Source organism: Pholis gunnellus (assembly GCF_910591455.1).
Source record: "Pholis gunnellus genome assembly, chromosome: 4".
Classification (NCBI taxonomy): Eukaryota; Metazoa; Chordata; class Actinopteri; order Perciformes; family Pholidae; genus Pholis; species Pholis gunnellus.
In genome coordinates, this window is record NC_136530.1 from 3,395,132 (window position 1) to 3,408,797 (window position 13,666).

The window sequence follows — 13,666 nt, forward strand, 5'->3', positions numbered from 1 at the left end:
TTTCATTGGGGACATTTTTGTCATTTAGGGTCTGATCATCTGTGTTTTGGCTACAGACTTTATTATCATAGACTTATTATACAGGAGATGAGGTAAAACTTACACCCTTGCCAAAATGTATGCCAAATGCAATAACACAGACCAAATGATCGAGACGAAGGTGTGACTTCAATGTTTGATCAAAAACGACAGCATACACAAATATAACATAAAACAAGAGGCCAAAATATATAAAGCTATTTTTATTTTCCTGTTTAAAAGAAAACTGCAGAACTGAGAAAGTGAAATACTTTTTCTCCCCAGTAACACACATCTTTGTCTTTCTTTCTAGTTTTTTGGTTAAAGCATTGAACAAAAAATAATAAAATGTTAAAAAACTAAATGAATAAGTTGGTAATACTGATACAGAAACCGTATCGCAAAGCTTTTGTTGCGTTAAATATTGTTTTATGCACAAGCAGGGTGAGATATCTCGTCCATCACAGTAAATAGTCGTGTTCACTCGACAACACAGAGCCCAGATGTAAAACTGTGCTGCTGTTTGTCTCAAACTGTGAGTCTGTGGTTTGTAAGCTGGTGTCTGAAGCTCTGCCAGAGTCTGGATCAGAGCCTCTTCCTCCTCCTCTTCCTCCCTCCGGAGGCTTCTCCTCACCGAGCAGCTCGTCAAAAGTAAAGTCATCTGAGTCCACCGGTCTGTGTGAGGGATTCAAAGACTCTTCCTCTTCCTGGTCAGACGGTTGCTCCTGGGCAATGAAGTCGGACTGGAAAAGGGCCTGGATCTGGGTGAGGAAGGGGTCTCCCTCCTCATCCGGCAGGGGCTCCATGTACCTGGCCAGAGACGACAGCATCTGAGGGGAGGGACCAGATGGAAGAGGCACAGTGGAATGAGACAGAGAACATAAAACAGTAGAACAGGGAACACTGGGACGTGTGAACAGACCTTCTCCAGACAGGTGAGATGGGAGTCTTTCCGGAAAAATCTCTCCATCTGCACACTCCTAGAAGAAAAAGGAACAGTTTAGATGCTTCATCTTTAAAACAATTTCCTCGCTCTAACCAACACAAACTAAAACTAATTATTAGGAATTGGGCAATATAAAATGTTTTGTCTTGGCTCATGATAAAAAGAAACCACTCACAATAAGTTTGTTTTTCACTAAAAAGAGGTGTGGCCTGTCTGTGACGCAATACAAATAGTAATGGTAAAGTGATTCCAGTATGTTTTATTTTGGCCAGGATAAAACTTTCTGAAAAACTTTAAACTAAACTTAACAAACTCACTGTGAAAACTAACTTTAACTAAACTAGAATAAAATGGATTCCAAACTATTCCAGCCTCGGTCAGGACTCGGTTCCCACTCACCCGGGTGTTTGACAGTATTTGTAGATGATCCACTGAGCTCTCCTCAGCGTCTGTTCCCAGTCTGGAATGTCTTGTGATGACAGGAAGTCGAATCTGTAGGGCAGCTCTGGAGGGGAGGGGGAGGGAGGGGAGGGGAGGGGGGGGGAGAGAGAGACTCAGTCAGAGGATAAATTGTGCTACTGTGTGATGAAATCACTGACCTACATTGTCAGCTGGATTTCAAAGCCTCTTGATCGTAACTGTTTTGAAGTTTTGAATCATGTCTTTGTGTGTGTGTGTGTGTGTGTGTGTGTGTGTGTGTTACACACTCTGTGGGCCTGAAGGCTCCTGGCTCTCTTTCACCAACAAGCAGGTGGTTTGGGAGTGGGGGGAGGGGTTGGCCGGGTCGTACGGGCTCACGATCATCCCGATGAAGGGGGCTCCGCCACGAGAGAAGTAACTCTGGAACAACCAGGACAGAGGAAATCAGATCACACGTTCAAACTCCTCCTTTCAATGCCACACGTCAAGAAAACCTGCCGGATCAGACACTGATCAATAGAAGAAGCAGCCGGTGAAACACATTCAATTCCCTGTAAATTTGTCACAATGAAAGTCCTCTTCCTCCCTGTAGTATTAGTAGACATACGTTATGGAAGAATAGCCGCTAACAAAGCTACGCTAAATCGACAGTAAACACATTTTCCTGTAGACTCTTCACAATAAAAGTTATTTTATTATTTAAACGCTTTTATTTTCAAGCATTAAAAACAGGAAACGTTGGGTTTTGATCAGCAGCAACTTAAAGTCCCAGTGAAACGGAAGTTAGAGCTTCTTTGGAGTGAATGCTGTCCAAACCTCATGTAGATCTGAACCACCTCCACATGTGGTCCGGCTGATCGGACGACCACAGTCTCACTGAGCAGAGTGTAACCAAGACATATTAAACCAGCGGGACTTCTCTGGCCGCCTCCTCTTACCTGGAACTGGTCCTGCGTGTTTATGTCCCGTACTGAAGGGTTTGGGTGGAAGGTCGGGTGCGAGTGGTACCAGCCCACCACACTGAGGCCCAGAGACGACAGCACGTCACAGGCCTGCGTCTGAGACAGCGGGTCCATCTCACACTGCAGACCCGTGCTCACACTGTTGCACGGCTCTGCTGCACAGATCTGCACAAGACACACAGAACACAAGGACTGCTGTACACAGTAACATGAAGAAGAAACAAAAGTGTCGCTTTCCACTCCTTCCTGTACCTTCAACACTCTCTGCTCCTCGTTGAAGGTTCCACCGAGCAGGCCGATGACTTCCCCCCGCGACACGTGGGCATGCTGACGATCACAACACACATTAGAATACCATTAATGATAATAAATGAATGACAGGCTCGCAGGCAGCTAGGGCGGGGCAATGTGGCCAAAATCACAACAGTATACTCCTGTGTGAATTAAATACTTGACAAATGAGTATTTTCTCATTTAATTAAGAACTTTAGTACAAAATGATCAGATTTCCTGAAAAATGTGCTTGTTGTTATCGATTAAGATACTTTAATTGTGTCTGAAGATGTCTCCATGAAGGATTTCTTCACCGTATGATTCCATTGAAAGACGATAAAGGATCATAGTGACGGCCAGCCCTCCTTACACGTGATACAAAGGGGAGAGTGCATTCAGCTGCTTGTGTGTGTGTAAAGCGTACCATGTCCATTATGAGAAGAGTCTCTGCACACACAATAACCTGGAATGGTTCCTGGGAAGAACAGCAAAGGAGAGCTTTTAATACGTATCAAACGAACAAAGAGACATCGTACTGCTGAAGATGGATAAACGGCCACTGACCTGCACATCCTCTCCAAAAGACCTGCAGGGAATCAACTGGAAGGGATCAAAAGACCTAAAAGAAGACCGTAAATAGTTACACATATATCAATATAAAATTATAAAATTATATAATTACATAATGAATCCATCATGCTCACCCTCTGAACCGTGAGACCTTGCAGGGTTTAGGCTGCCTCTTCCTCTCTTCTCTCCGCAGGGCGAGTTCCTCCGCGCTGAGATGCTGCGGACACAGGATCAGTAAAAGTGTTCATGTGAATTCTCCTCACGATCAGCTGTTTGCAGCACGGTTGCATTTTTGTCTCAAAAGTGTCCAAACCTCGTACGTCTGTCCCTCCAAATCTTTAGAGTCGCACCAGTTCCCCCACGTGTCCCGCACGCGCCGCTTCCTGGTCCGCTGAAACGTGCAGCCAATCGGCAGTTAGCTCGAGGTGTTACAATCTTGATGTCGGGTGTCTTTTATGGGAGTTTCGAGGGGAGTTTCTGGGTACCTACCATGCTCTGCAGTCTCTGGGCGAGCTGGTAGGCCTCGATTACATCTCTGCCCTCCTTGTGCTTGGAGCGGTCCACCACCTTAGGGCGATTGTAGACGGCTTGCTCTGTGAGAGAAGAGGCACAGCTTCAAATGAAGAAGTGAAGCCAGGCTTTAAAAAAAAAAGAAGAGCAGAATAATGCAGCTCAGTGAAGTTACCGCAGTTGAAGTTGATGGCTCCGATGAGCTCCAGGTAGGTGTGTATTCTCCCGATGCAGTTGACGTCTCCGCAGTTCTTCAGTCCGGGGCGGACCGACGTCTTGTTCAGGTACCTGGGCTTGCTCCTCAGCCTGAAGAACAAAAAGAACGTAAAAGACATTTTTCTGCAGAGCTGTGGTTGACAAACGTTACCAGACCGTTTGAGGTTTTACCACTGATCCAGGATGTAGTTTCGGATCTTAAGGTATCTTTCAGGGTTCTTGGACGGTCGTCCCTCAAAGAACTCTGGGATAGCTTGTTTCTCCTCCTCAGTGATGGTCTCCAAGTCCATCTCTATTTCCTGCTCAGGCACATTGAGCTCCTCCTCTTCGTCCTCCTCCTCCTCTTCCTCCTCCTCTTCCTGGTCTTCTTCTGGCCCATCAGCTGGACTCTGCTCAGTCTTATCAGCGGAATCTGGGCAGCAAATACAAACACAATGTAACACAAGAGTAAAAGAATCATCATCATGGGGTGGGTTATAAAAACAGCAGGTGTTGAGTCTCACCTGTGTCATCACTACTGGCCTCCTCCAGTTGAGCGGTCTGTGCTGGGCTCTCAGACCGGGAGCTCTGGTCTTCGTTGTCATCGGTCATCTGCTCCGAGTCTTTCTGAGCTGCCGTCTGAGGGTTTTTTGGAGGGAGTGTCTCTCTCTCGTCCGGCCCGGTCACATCGGTCTTCTCCGAGGAAGGGAGGGAAGACGAGGGCGGAGGGCTTTGCGGAGACGGCGAGGCGTGGCCGAGTCGGTCCTTCGTCTCGGTCAGACCTGGCTCTTCTTGCTCCTCTGCGTCCGTCTGGACGTCACGCTCCGGTTCACAGAGGTCAGTTCTCAGCTCAGCCGGCGGTCCGTCGTCACCGCCGGCATCGTCCCCGTCGTCACTCAGATCATCGGTGATGTCCACCTCCTCGTCCTCTTCATCGGAGAGCTTCTCTATGCGGACAGTGTTTGTCAGAGCGGACGCCTGACTGGAGGTGGGCTGAGGAGGCTGTAAGTGTGGCTCGGGACCAGCAGAGGGAGCTGCTGCTCTGGGTTCTGATGTAGTCTGAAAAAAAAACAAAAAAACATGCACAGATGACGAAAGAGTTTGTTGGTTTTCACATTTCTTATTTCCCAAGCCGTCCCGAGGAATGCGTTTCTGGTTGTGAAAGAGTTTGAGCACTGAGGAACGACCACGGTTAGGCTCGTATTCACAGACATGTGAAAGTAAAAGCAGGTCTCACCTTGTGTTTGAAATACTGTCGGGCATAACTCTTGACCTGAAAAATGGAACGGCTGCCGACCAACTTGGCAATCTTAGTCCACCTTCGGCCGAACTGAGCCTGCAGAAAACAAACACACACCTGGTTATTTTTGCACAATACGCTCACAGAGTAACATGTTAAAGGCCTGTAAACACCATCACCAAGAGCTCACCAGTCCTTCCTCAAACAGGTCTTTCTCCTGTTTGGACCAGCGGGTAGAGGAGCCGGAGCCCGAGGCCGACGTCTTGGCCGGAGACCTGAACACCCCACGATAGAGAAGAAGTGTGACGTACAGCAAAATGCTAACAACTGTTGGTGTGAACGCTAAAGAAAGGTTTGACTCACTTCTTCACTTTGGGCTTGTTGTCTGCATCACTTTCCCAAATGTGGTCCGGAATCCCCTCACCTGTCAGGTAGTATCTACAAGCTTGGTTCAGGACCAACACGTTTAACACAGAATGTCACAAGCAATTACATTTTACAACGATAAACAACTCTTTAAAAGATAAATTAATGTGTTCATCATTAATCTTTATGATTTGTTTACACTCTCTCTCTCTTTATTTTATGTCTTTAATTTCTACAATTAGTCATTTAATGCTCGCTGGGAGGAGCTTTATAAAAATCATCAATATTTGTCAAGACATTTCATTCCTTAGCATCTCACCTTTCATAGTCTCTGCTTTGGACAACACAGAATCTATTAAAATTGCAATAAACAATATTATTTTCATTTTAAGACGACTTTATGTCACTGATATAATGCCACCCTTTAAAAGAGCAATGAACTTTTATTTATTTTTAAATATTCAGACACTGCAATTGGAATGTGTTTCTAAAAATCCTAATAAATAAATACAAATATAAAAAAATGAAATAAAACTCCTGGAACAAAAGTGTTTGTAAAATAAACTCTCCGTCGTCCGTCAGGTCTGCAGTGAAGCCACTTAAAGGACTCAGCAGCCATTACAACACTGTCGTTTACAAAAGTGTGTGTGTGTGTGTGTGGTGCGTTTGAGGACCAGTGAAAAGGATACTGTTCCTCCAGCAGCATCCTCTCGATCACCTCCCTGTTCTCCGAGCTGATGGAGCTGTCCAGCTGCCATGGCTGCACAACAGACACACACACGCACACAAATACATTGAGTCAACAACAACAACACAAGCATCAACAGCCACACAGGAGTCAGTTAGCCTCGTGAACTCGTACCAGTATCCCGGCGCTGCTCTTCCACCCGGACTGGATGAACTGCTCCGGGACTAGACCTCCTCCGTCCAGCTCACTGAAACAGAGAGAGAAGACACGATAAGGGCCGAGGAGGACTCCCACCAGTCCATGGGGACCCACAGAGCAGCTAACCGCCGCTGTAGACCGCTGTGTGGGACTAAAGAACAACGAGCGGGTCTCCGTGGATCAGTGTGGACGACAGCACACAGGACCAGCGCACCGCGTGAGCGTTAAGTCATCAGAAACAGGGAATATTCTCACCGAATACTGTTGTCGAACTCGTCTCCCTCGATGTCAACATCCACCTCGTCCTCCATGTTGTCGGATAAACGTAAACAACGGCGAGAGAGCGAGAGCGCGAGAGCGCCGGAGGAAAAACAGCGCTCTGCTTTGCTCACAGCGACACCTGGTGGTGGGATGAACTAACACCACTTCTACTACTACTACTACTACTACTACCACCTCTACTACTGCTACTACTGGTACCTCTACTACTACCACTACTGCTACTACCACTACTGCTACTTCTACTACTACTCCTACTGGTGTATAATCCCGTATTTCTGATAATAATCCTGCATACATTGTGAGGAACATACATTATTTTGGTGGCTGGTGTTTGATTAGTATTATTAGCAGTGATGTAATGTCACTAATATAATAGGGTTAAACAAATTAAACTACAATATCACCATGAAACGTTCCCAGTTGATTACAAACATTGAGACAATTTTTTTGTATGACGCGTTTTCCGAAATGTTTAAATATGCAAATTAGGCATTCTCATGTAAAATATGTGACACTTTGCATAATTTTCCAGAACATAAATCTGAACATTGGATAAATCAGAAAATACTGTCAACAGCTATAGCAAAAATTCCTCCATGTGTTTAGTAATGAAATGTTGTATAAATCAGGCTGTGAATGATACATTAATAATCTCCTCAATAAAACCTTCAGAATATAGAGAGGAATGAACCTGGACTGTTTGGTGTATGTAAGAGCTGCTGAAGTGGAGATTTCTGAAATTAGAAAAAAAAACTTCCAAAACTCCAATATATATATAAATAAATAAATAAAACACAGTTTCGATCCAATGGTTTCCTACATTTTGTTTAATGTCCTGTCGTATAATATCTGCGGGGAGAAGTATTTGTGTCTCCTGCATGAACTAAATACTGAAGTTTATGTTCAGTTTTAACCACCAGCTGGACTAACCTGCACAATGCTGCTGATGGAAACGCCTTTTATCCCCTGAAAGTTTAATTTATCATATTTTATCTTTTCCTTTTTGATTTAAGACTGATTAATGATAAACGAACAGTAAAGGCTAAATATGAAGACGCACACAAATAAAAAGACAAAAAGTTTAAGACAACAAAAAAAAAAGTTTTTATTTAGAAATTCACAGTTTCTAATGGCACTACAGTTTGTAGTAACTCACTTCTGCTCAAAAAATACGGTGCAGCTCTTCAGAGTTAATCACACAGAGAGAGAGAGAGAGAGAGAGAAAGAAAAAGAAGAGATAGCACTTGGCATATAAGGTAAAAAAAAAAAAAAAAAAGGCATGAGGAGTCATTCAAAGTGCACTGAGCTCCTAGAATTTCTCTCTGAGGGCGTTCTCCCTCGTCGCTCGCTGTGTTACAGGATAAGTAGATTCAAAGTAGTCTTTCTCATAACACAGACAAACACACACACATACATGAGATCAACAAATAAATCCTCACATGCATACAGGTTTACACACACACACACATACATACATACATAAGATCGTACACATTCCAAAAAAAAAAAAAAAAAGGGTAAAAAACAACAACTCGTGATTTGTGGAACATACAGAATCACATTAATAGTGTTCCACATTTACCCATCTCTGCTGCGTTCCCTTTATTAGACCATTCACATCCGTCTCCTCACAAAAGTGTCATTCAAAGGTGGGGCGACCACGTGAAGTCAAAGAGCAGTGACAAGTGAATAATAATAAAAGAAAAAAAAAAAAAAGAGTACAATGAGAGAGGATGCACAGATTGGGGGGGGGGGGGGGGGGGGGGGGCAGGCGTGAAGATTTAAGTGTTTAAAGCTCCATAATGGGAACACACGTTAAAGAGCGGCTGATAAAAGCAGGCATATATTCAAACTTCACAGTCACAGAAAAGTCGTGCAATGGTGGCCGGAGGCGACCTCGGTGGATGACGATATGCAAAAGAGGAAGAGGAGCTGTGGAAGCTGGTCAGGAGAGGCAAAAGAAAATAATCTCTTTAAAATAGTCCAACCACTGAGAGCCAGTCAGAAACTGCATACATTAAGAAAAATCAACATTTTATTATTAAAAAAAAAAAAAAATTAATTCTCACATGCGCGACATCCCTACCTACGCCGTTTAAACATTAAACCGAATGTCGGCGTGGTTACAACCGGTTTGGTTAGTGATCAGACGATGATTAACCCTCATCACAGCCCTTTCCACTACGTCTACTACCCAGCAGCTATGAACAGAAACACAAAGCAGCAGAGTGACGATCCCAACAAGTTTCTCTCGATTATCTTGTAAAAAAAAAAAAAAAAAAAAAAAATGCGGCAGGACATGTGACTGCGATCAAACAGACTCGGGGGGGGGGGGGGCTGCCATGATGTCAGGCTAAGATGTAAAGAAATAAACAACAGAAGAAGAAAGTGTCAGTGCGGTCGAGTGCGTTTCACTGTGATATTTCTACGTAACGTTCTCACGTGGATGAACTGCAGGACTGGGAGACTGGCAAGCCAGCTGGGTTCGTTTTAAATAAATAAATAGATAAATAAAACTGGTCTGTCAGACTCAGCTGCAGGGTCCCAGTATGGTGTTTGTGTGTGTGTGTGTGTGTGTGTGTGTGTGTGTGTGTGTGTGTGTGTGTGTGTGTGTGCATGTGTGTTCACAAGTGTAAACATTCAGCTCTGCAACCCAACGTGCTCCTACAGTACATTGTGCCCTGAACAGGAGCACGATGGTTTGAGAATAAACAGGAGCAAGGCTCAGCTATGGATGAGAGAAATATTAAAATATAACGGAACAAAAAAAGACAATATAAACCCCCAACGGTGGCTTTGCCTCTGGCCTGTTTGAAGCCTTTAACCTTCCTCTCAGTCACAATATCCTCTGTAACAAGTGCAATTTCTCTGTATTCGGTGTGTGAGCAAGCTCTTCGGGGCCAGCCCAAACTAACGGAGTGAGGTCAGTCTCGTGGTGAAGCTAGTGGGGATCCACAAACTGCTGCGATCGTCTTTGTAATTACGAGGGTTAAGCGGGACACTAAACGCACTCGGACATGTAAAAATCCTGTTCTTCATTCAGCTCTGGTGGTTGGTTTGGAAGAGACCGGCGGAGAGACCGGAAGAGACAGAGAGAGAGAGAGAGATAGAGAGAGTCTGGTGTACAATGAAAGATGAACGCTCTGGTCCCATAACAAACACCTGCAGGAGGTTAAGGATGCAATACGAAGACAGAATGAATGGCAATGAAAGACAGAAGGAAATAAAGATGAGACGTTAGTTTGTCATGCTCCACAGCTCTCTCACGACGACACATTTCATCCTACAGAGCAGCCTAATACTTCCTCCCCTGTGTGGGAACGTAGAGCGGAGGTCAGCGCCTCTCTTCACTGTGCTCACGAGTGGGATAAAAACCTACTGGTACTCAACTGTCATGGGACAATGTGCTTATCCATTAAGAACAAAAAAAACCCCACATTGTGTTAATGTTCCACCAGAGTGTCTCTCTCCGTGTCTTTAAATTTCATATGTTTAGCATTAAAAAGGTCGAGAACAGATATAAAGGCACGTAACCGTAAACAGCTCTTTGACAGGAGTGGGTGAGGACCGGATGATGTCGAGCTACTGCCGCCGCAATAACTTCAGTTCCACGGTGCGCCTGGGTGCTCATGGGAAATGTGGTTCTTTGGGTTGCAGTTAGTTCTCACCTCCTCACACGTCTGCTACCTTTTTATGGTGTGTGTGTGTGTGTGTGTGTGTGAAATAGAAAGTTGTGTCAAAGTGTGAGTGTTCAGACGTGTCCGGTGACTGCCGTCACCCCGATGGTCCCGACACTGATCTCCTTGTTTCCCTTCATGAGCTGCTGCAGGCTGGGCAGAGAGGCCACGCCCCCTCCCTGCATGGCGGGGAACTGCAGCTCCGTCTGCAGCGACTTCCGCCGCTTCACCGAGCGCCTCTCCTTCCGCGACTTGGCGGGATGCTGCTGCAGGGAGAAAGGCAGGCGGTGTCCGTTGCACAGGCCGGAGGAGGGGAGGACGGGGGAGGGAGGGGGGAGGCGGCTCGCGTAGGACTCTTCGGAGTGGGTGGACGAGCTGCAGCTGCTGGTCTCTGAGGGGAACTCCTTGGAGGTGCAAGTGGGCAGCGGTGACACCACCTCTGTGGAGGGAGGAGGGGGAGGCGCCGGGAGAGAAGGAGCGGGTGGAGGTAGTGGAGGTGGAGGTGGGGGAGGAGGGGGAGGCGGCGCAGGGAGGCAGGGCTGGAAACCGTTGCAGTTTAGACCCCCGTTTGCGAGCGGAGCCGTCGGATCGGTCAGATTCAGCATCTCAACTTTGTCCAACGACTTTGACTTGTAGCGCTTTTTCTACAAGAAGAACACAAAGACAGGAGGAGCGAATGATGAAAACAAAAACACATTCAGAGAAAGCATAGAAGCATGTAATAGTGTAACGCCCTATTAACCACTTTTGTGCTCGACACTACGGTCACATAAGGGTGGGGAGGTTTCACAGGAATGATGGAATCTGGGATTTGGAGGAAACTAGTCAGAGGGTTCCCACGCTTTCTAGAGATCGTTCCTCTCTGTGGAAGTCTGACGTACAAGACGTGTCGTCTATGAAATCATCTCCTACGGGCTTAGACATTGATCATAGAATAAAAGAAGATACTAAGAACTACCACAGTTACATTTAAAGGATAATGTAACATATTGTTCAGACTTTCGGCCACTTAAGTTGTAAACTTATGCTACTATGCAGGAGTAACATAACATAACCAAAATACTCAATAAACTACCATTAATACAGTCCTAAACAGAAGGTAATGTTATCTGTTTTGGGAAGCCCTACAATACAGACTGGTAGTTCATTCTCGGCTAAAGGAAAACAGAAGAATATTGAAATTTTTTCAGTAAATTTGACTTATTCTCTCATTTTCCATGACAGGAAAATTGGTCGACTGTTCTCCAGGTTTACCAGGACGTATAGGAACCCTGAAATATTTACTATAAATATAACTATTAAGTAGTTTTCCTGATCTAAATAAAGTCTCTAAACTGATCAGTGCTTAAATCACAACGTTTTCACTGGAGAGGAGGCGTTGTGACGTGTTTTAATTTTGAAGGACTTGCAATGAAGACCGTTTAAAAAAAAATAAATAAATAAAAGGCCCACAGTGTCTGCAGAGAAGTGGTTAACAGGCCTCTGGAGTGGGCTGAATCTTAACACTGTGGAGCCGCTCCCTTATCTCGGCTACTCCACAGAGGATCAGTGACTGACGAAGAAGCCATTCTCTGCTCTAGCACACTTATAGTACAGACTGACTGACACTAGAAAAAACAACATCAACAAAGAAAACACACAGAGAGCACTTGAAAAAGTAAGGCGGCCGACACAGCCAACAGCAGCAGTTGGAACAGACACTGTACCTTTTTCTCTGGAGAAAACCTTAGAGGTTCTACAATGTACAAGTCATCGGGACCTACTGGGGAGGGGAGAGAGGGGCCAGGTTAATGATGGAATGGCAAACAGGAATACATACATGTAACAAGCATGAAGTGACCTTGCAAGTAGTTTTATCAAAAGATGCAAAGGCAACAAAATCCATATTATAATCATGGCTTATTGTACACAAGTGATTTGACTAAAACAAACAACTAGGGTGAAGCTAAAATCACAACAAAAGCATTAATTTATTATCGATTACTACTTGCAAATGTCTACCACGAGCCAGCGAAGCACCATGCTCTATTATTACACTCCTCGAGTCTGCATGTGGCCACAAGCTGGCAATGACAGCCTCTCAGCCTCAAGGGCAAACTCACTCACCCCCCCCCCCCCCCACACACACACGCACACACACGCACACACACGCACACACACGCACGCACACACACGCACACGCACACACACAGCTGAGGGATAATGAACAGCAGGGGGAGTTTTAGGTTTCAGTCTTTTACTGCCTGCACCAGCCTCTCTCCCTGTCGGCCTGTGCTGCTCGCTGCACTGGCAACACAACAGGGCATATCTCAGCCACTGAGCAGAGGCAACATGTGTGAGAGGAAACAGCAGAGACTGAATGAGAGCTGGAGAGAATGGAGAAGGATCGGGATAGGAGGTGGAGGTGGACAGTTGAGCGGTAAAAAGCTGCAGCAGCCTGACGCAGCTAGCTTTAAAAAAAAAAAGAAGCTCTTTTTGCAATAGAGTGCTGCAGGAATGAGTCCTAAAATAAGTCTGCATAGTTTTGCACATCCGGTTCCTCGATCTTAGAAGTCAATGAGTTTGTTGACTGCGTTTGTGGTTGGATGCCTGAAATAAGGACTGTGGTTAACACAAGAACGAAAAACCCTCTGGTGAATTTCGAGTGTCTTAAACAAGTGTCTAAATGAGACGACTAAACGTCCTCACTAGAGCACTAGTCCTCCTTTAGCGCGGTGGTGGTGACGTGAAAGTCATGCAGCCTAAAGTTAGCTCTTTACTTGATGATTCACGCTTCAAAAATCATTAAACGGCAGTGTTCATTAGTGAAGATTATCCTGTTGAACAAAACATGTCAGTATCATACATGCTTGTTTGCCACAGAGCTTATTTCCTGCAATAATCCAGAATCCAGTTTTTTTGTCAGGGAACCGGGGCGATGCTCATTTAAAACTACGTCATCCCTGCAGCGCTCAGTGAGCTCTGACTAGTATCAAGCCTCAATGCTGCTTTATGTTTCAATGACAAAAGAAGAGGGAACAAACACACTAGATAGAAGAACAGAGAGGGCAGGGTGGAGGAGAGACGTCACTATAAAGTGTGTGTGTGTGTGTGTGTGTGTGTGTGTGTGTGTGTGTGTGTGTGTGTGTGTGTGTGTGTGTGTGTGTGTGTGTGTGTTTAGCAGAGGTGGCTCTTACCTTCTGTAGAGGACAAGTGGAACGACTTGGAGCGAACAAGCGGACAGGTCACCCTGCGCTTCAGGCTCATATCGTCATAGGAGGAGAAGCACCTGACGGAGAAAATTAGATTTGGCATTTAAGTCGTTTACGTCAAGCGTCCTAC

The 13,666-nt window shown here is 45.3% G+C and overlaps 2 protein-coding genes across 5 annotated transcripts in view; both read right to left on the reverse strand.

The window, feature by feature from the left end:
* Positions 1-255: 255 nt before the first annotated feature.
* mysm1 (Myb-like, SWIRM and MPN domains 1) lies at positions 256-6,706 on the reverse strand. Its single transcript, XM_079157736.1, has 20 exons — positions 6,642-6,706; positions 6,363-6,435; positions 6,190-6,260; positions 5,498-5,572; positions 5,325-5,409; positions 5,132-5,230; positions 4,419-4,953; positions 4,087-4,327; positions 3,875-4,005; positions 3,679-3,782; positions 3,503-3,580; positions 3,324-3,406; positions 3,184-3,238; positions 3,044-3,094; positions 2,599-2,673; positions 2,323-2,511; positions 1,672-1,804; positions 1,364-1,469; positions 941-998; positions 256-848 (listed from the first exon to the last, which is right to left on the reverse strand). The coding sequence occupies exons 1-20, from the start codon at positions 6,695-6,697 to the stop codon at positions 480-482; spliced, it is 2,667 nt and encodes an 888-aa protein (XP_079013862.1). The 5' UTR covers positions 6,698-6,706; the 3' UTR covers positions 256-479.
* Positions 6,707-7,766: 1,060 nt separating this feature from the next.
* The window catches only part of suco (SUN domain containing ossification factor), a 41,822-nt gene continuing 35,922 nt past the window's right edge, over positions 7,767-13,666 (reverse strand). For 3 of the 4 annotated variants that reach the window (XM_079158343.1, XM_079158342.1, XM_079158340.1), the window contains 3 exons: positions 13,522-13,613; positions 12,052-12,107; positions 7,767-10,989 (listed from right to left, as the gene is read on the reverse strand). In XM_079158343.1, the coding sequence (XP_079014469.1) occupies positions 10,420-10,989; positions 12,052-12,107; positions 13,522-13,613 (718 nt within the window). In that variant the 3' untranslated portion in view covers positions 7,767-10,419. The remainder of the gene's footprint in view (positions 10,990-12,051; positions 12,108-13,521; positions 13,614-13,666) is intronic. The other variant, XM_079158341.1, reaches the window with a different exon arrangement.

Coding starts and splice junctions, on each gene's coding strand:
- mysm1 (XM_079157736.1), bottom strand. CDS start 6,697: ATGGAGGACGAGGTGGATGTTGACATCGAGGGAGACGAGTTCGACAAC. Junction 3,783..3,874: donor AGCCATCAACTTCAACTGCG/GTAACTTCACTG, acceptor CTTCTCTCACAG/AGCAAGCCGTCTACAATCGC. Junction 3,407..3,502: donor TGGAGGGACAGACGTACGAG/GTTTGGACACTT, acceptor CTGTGTCCGCAG/CATCTCAGCGCGGAGGAACT.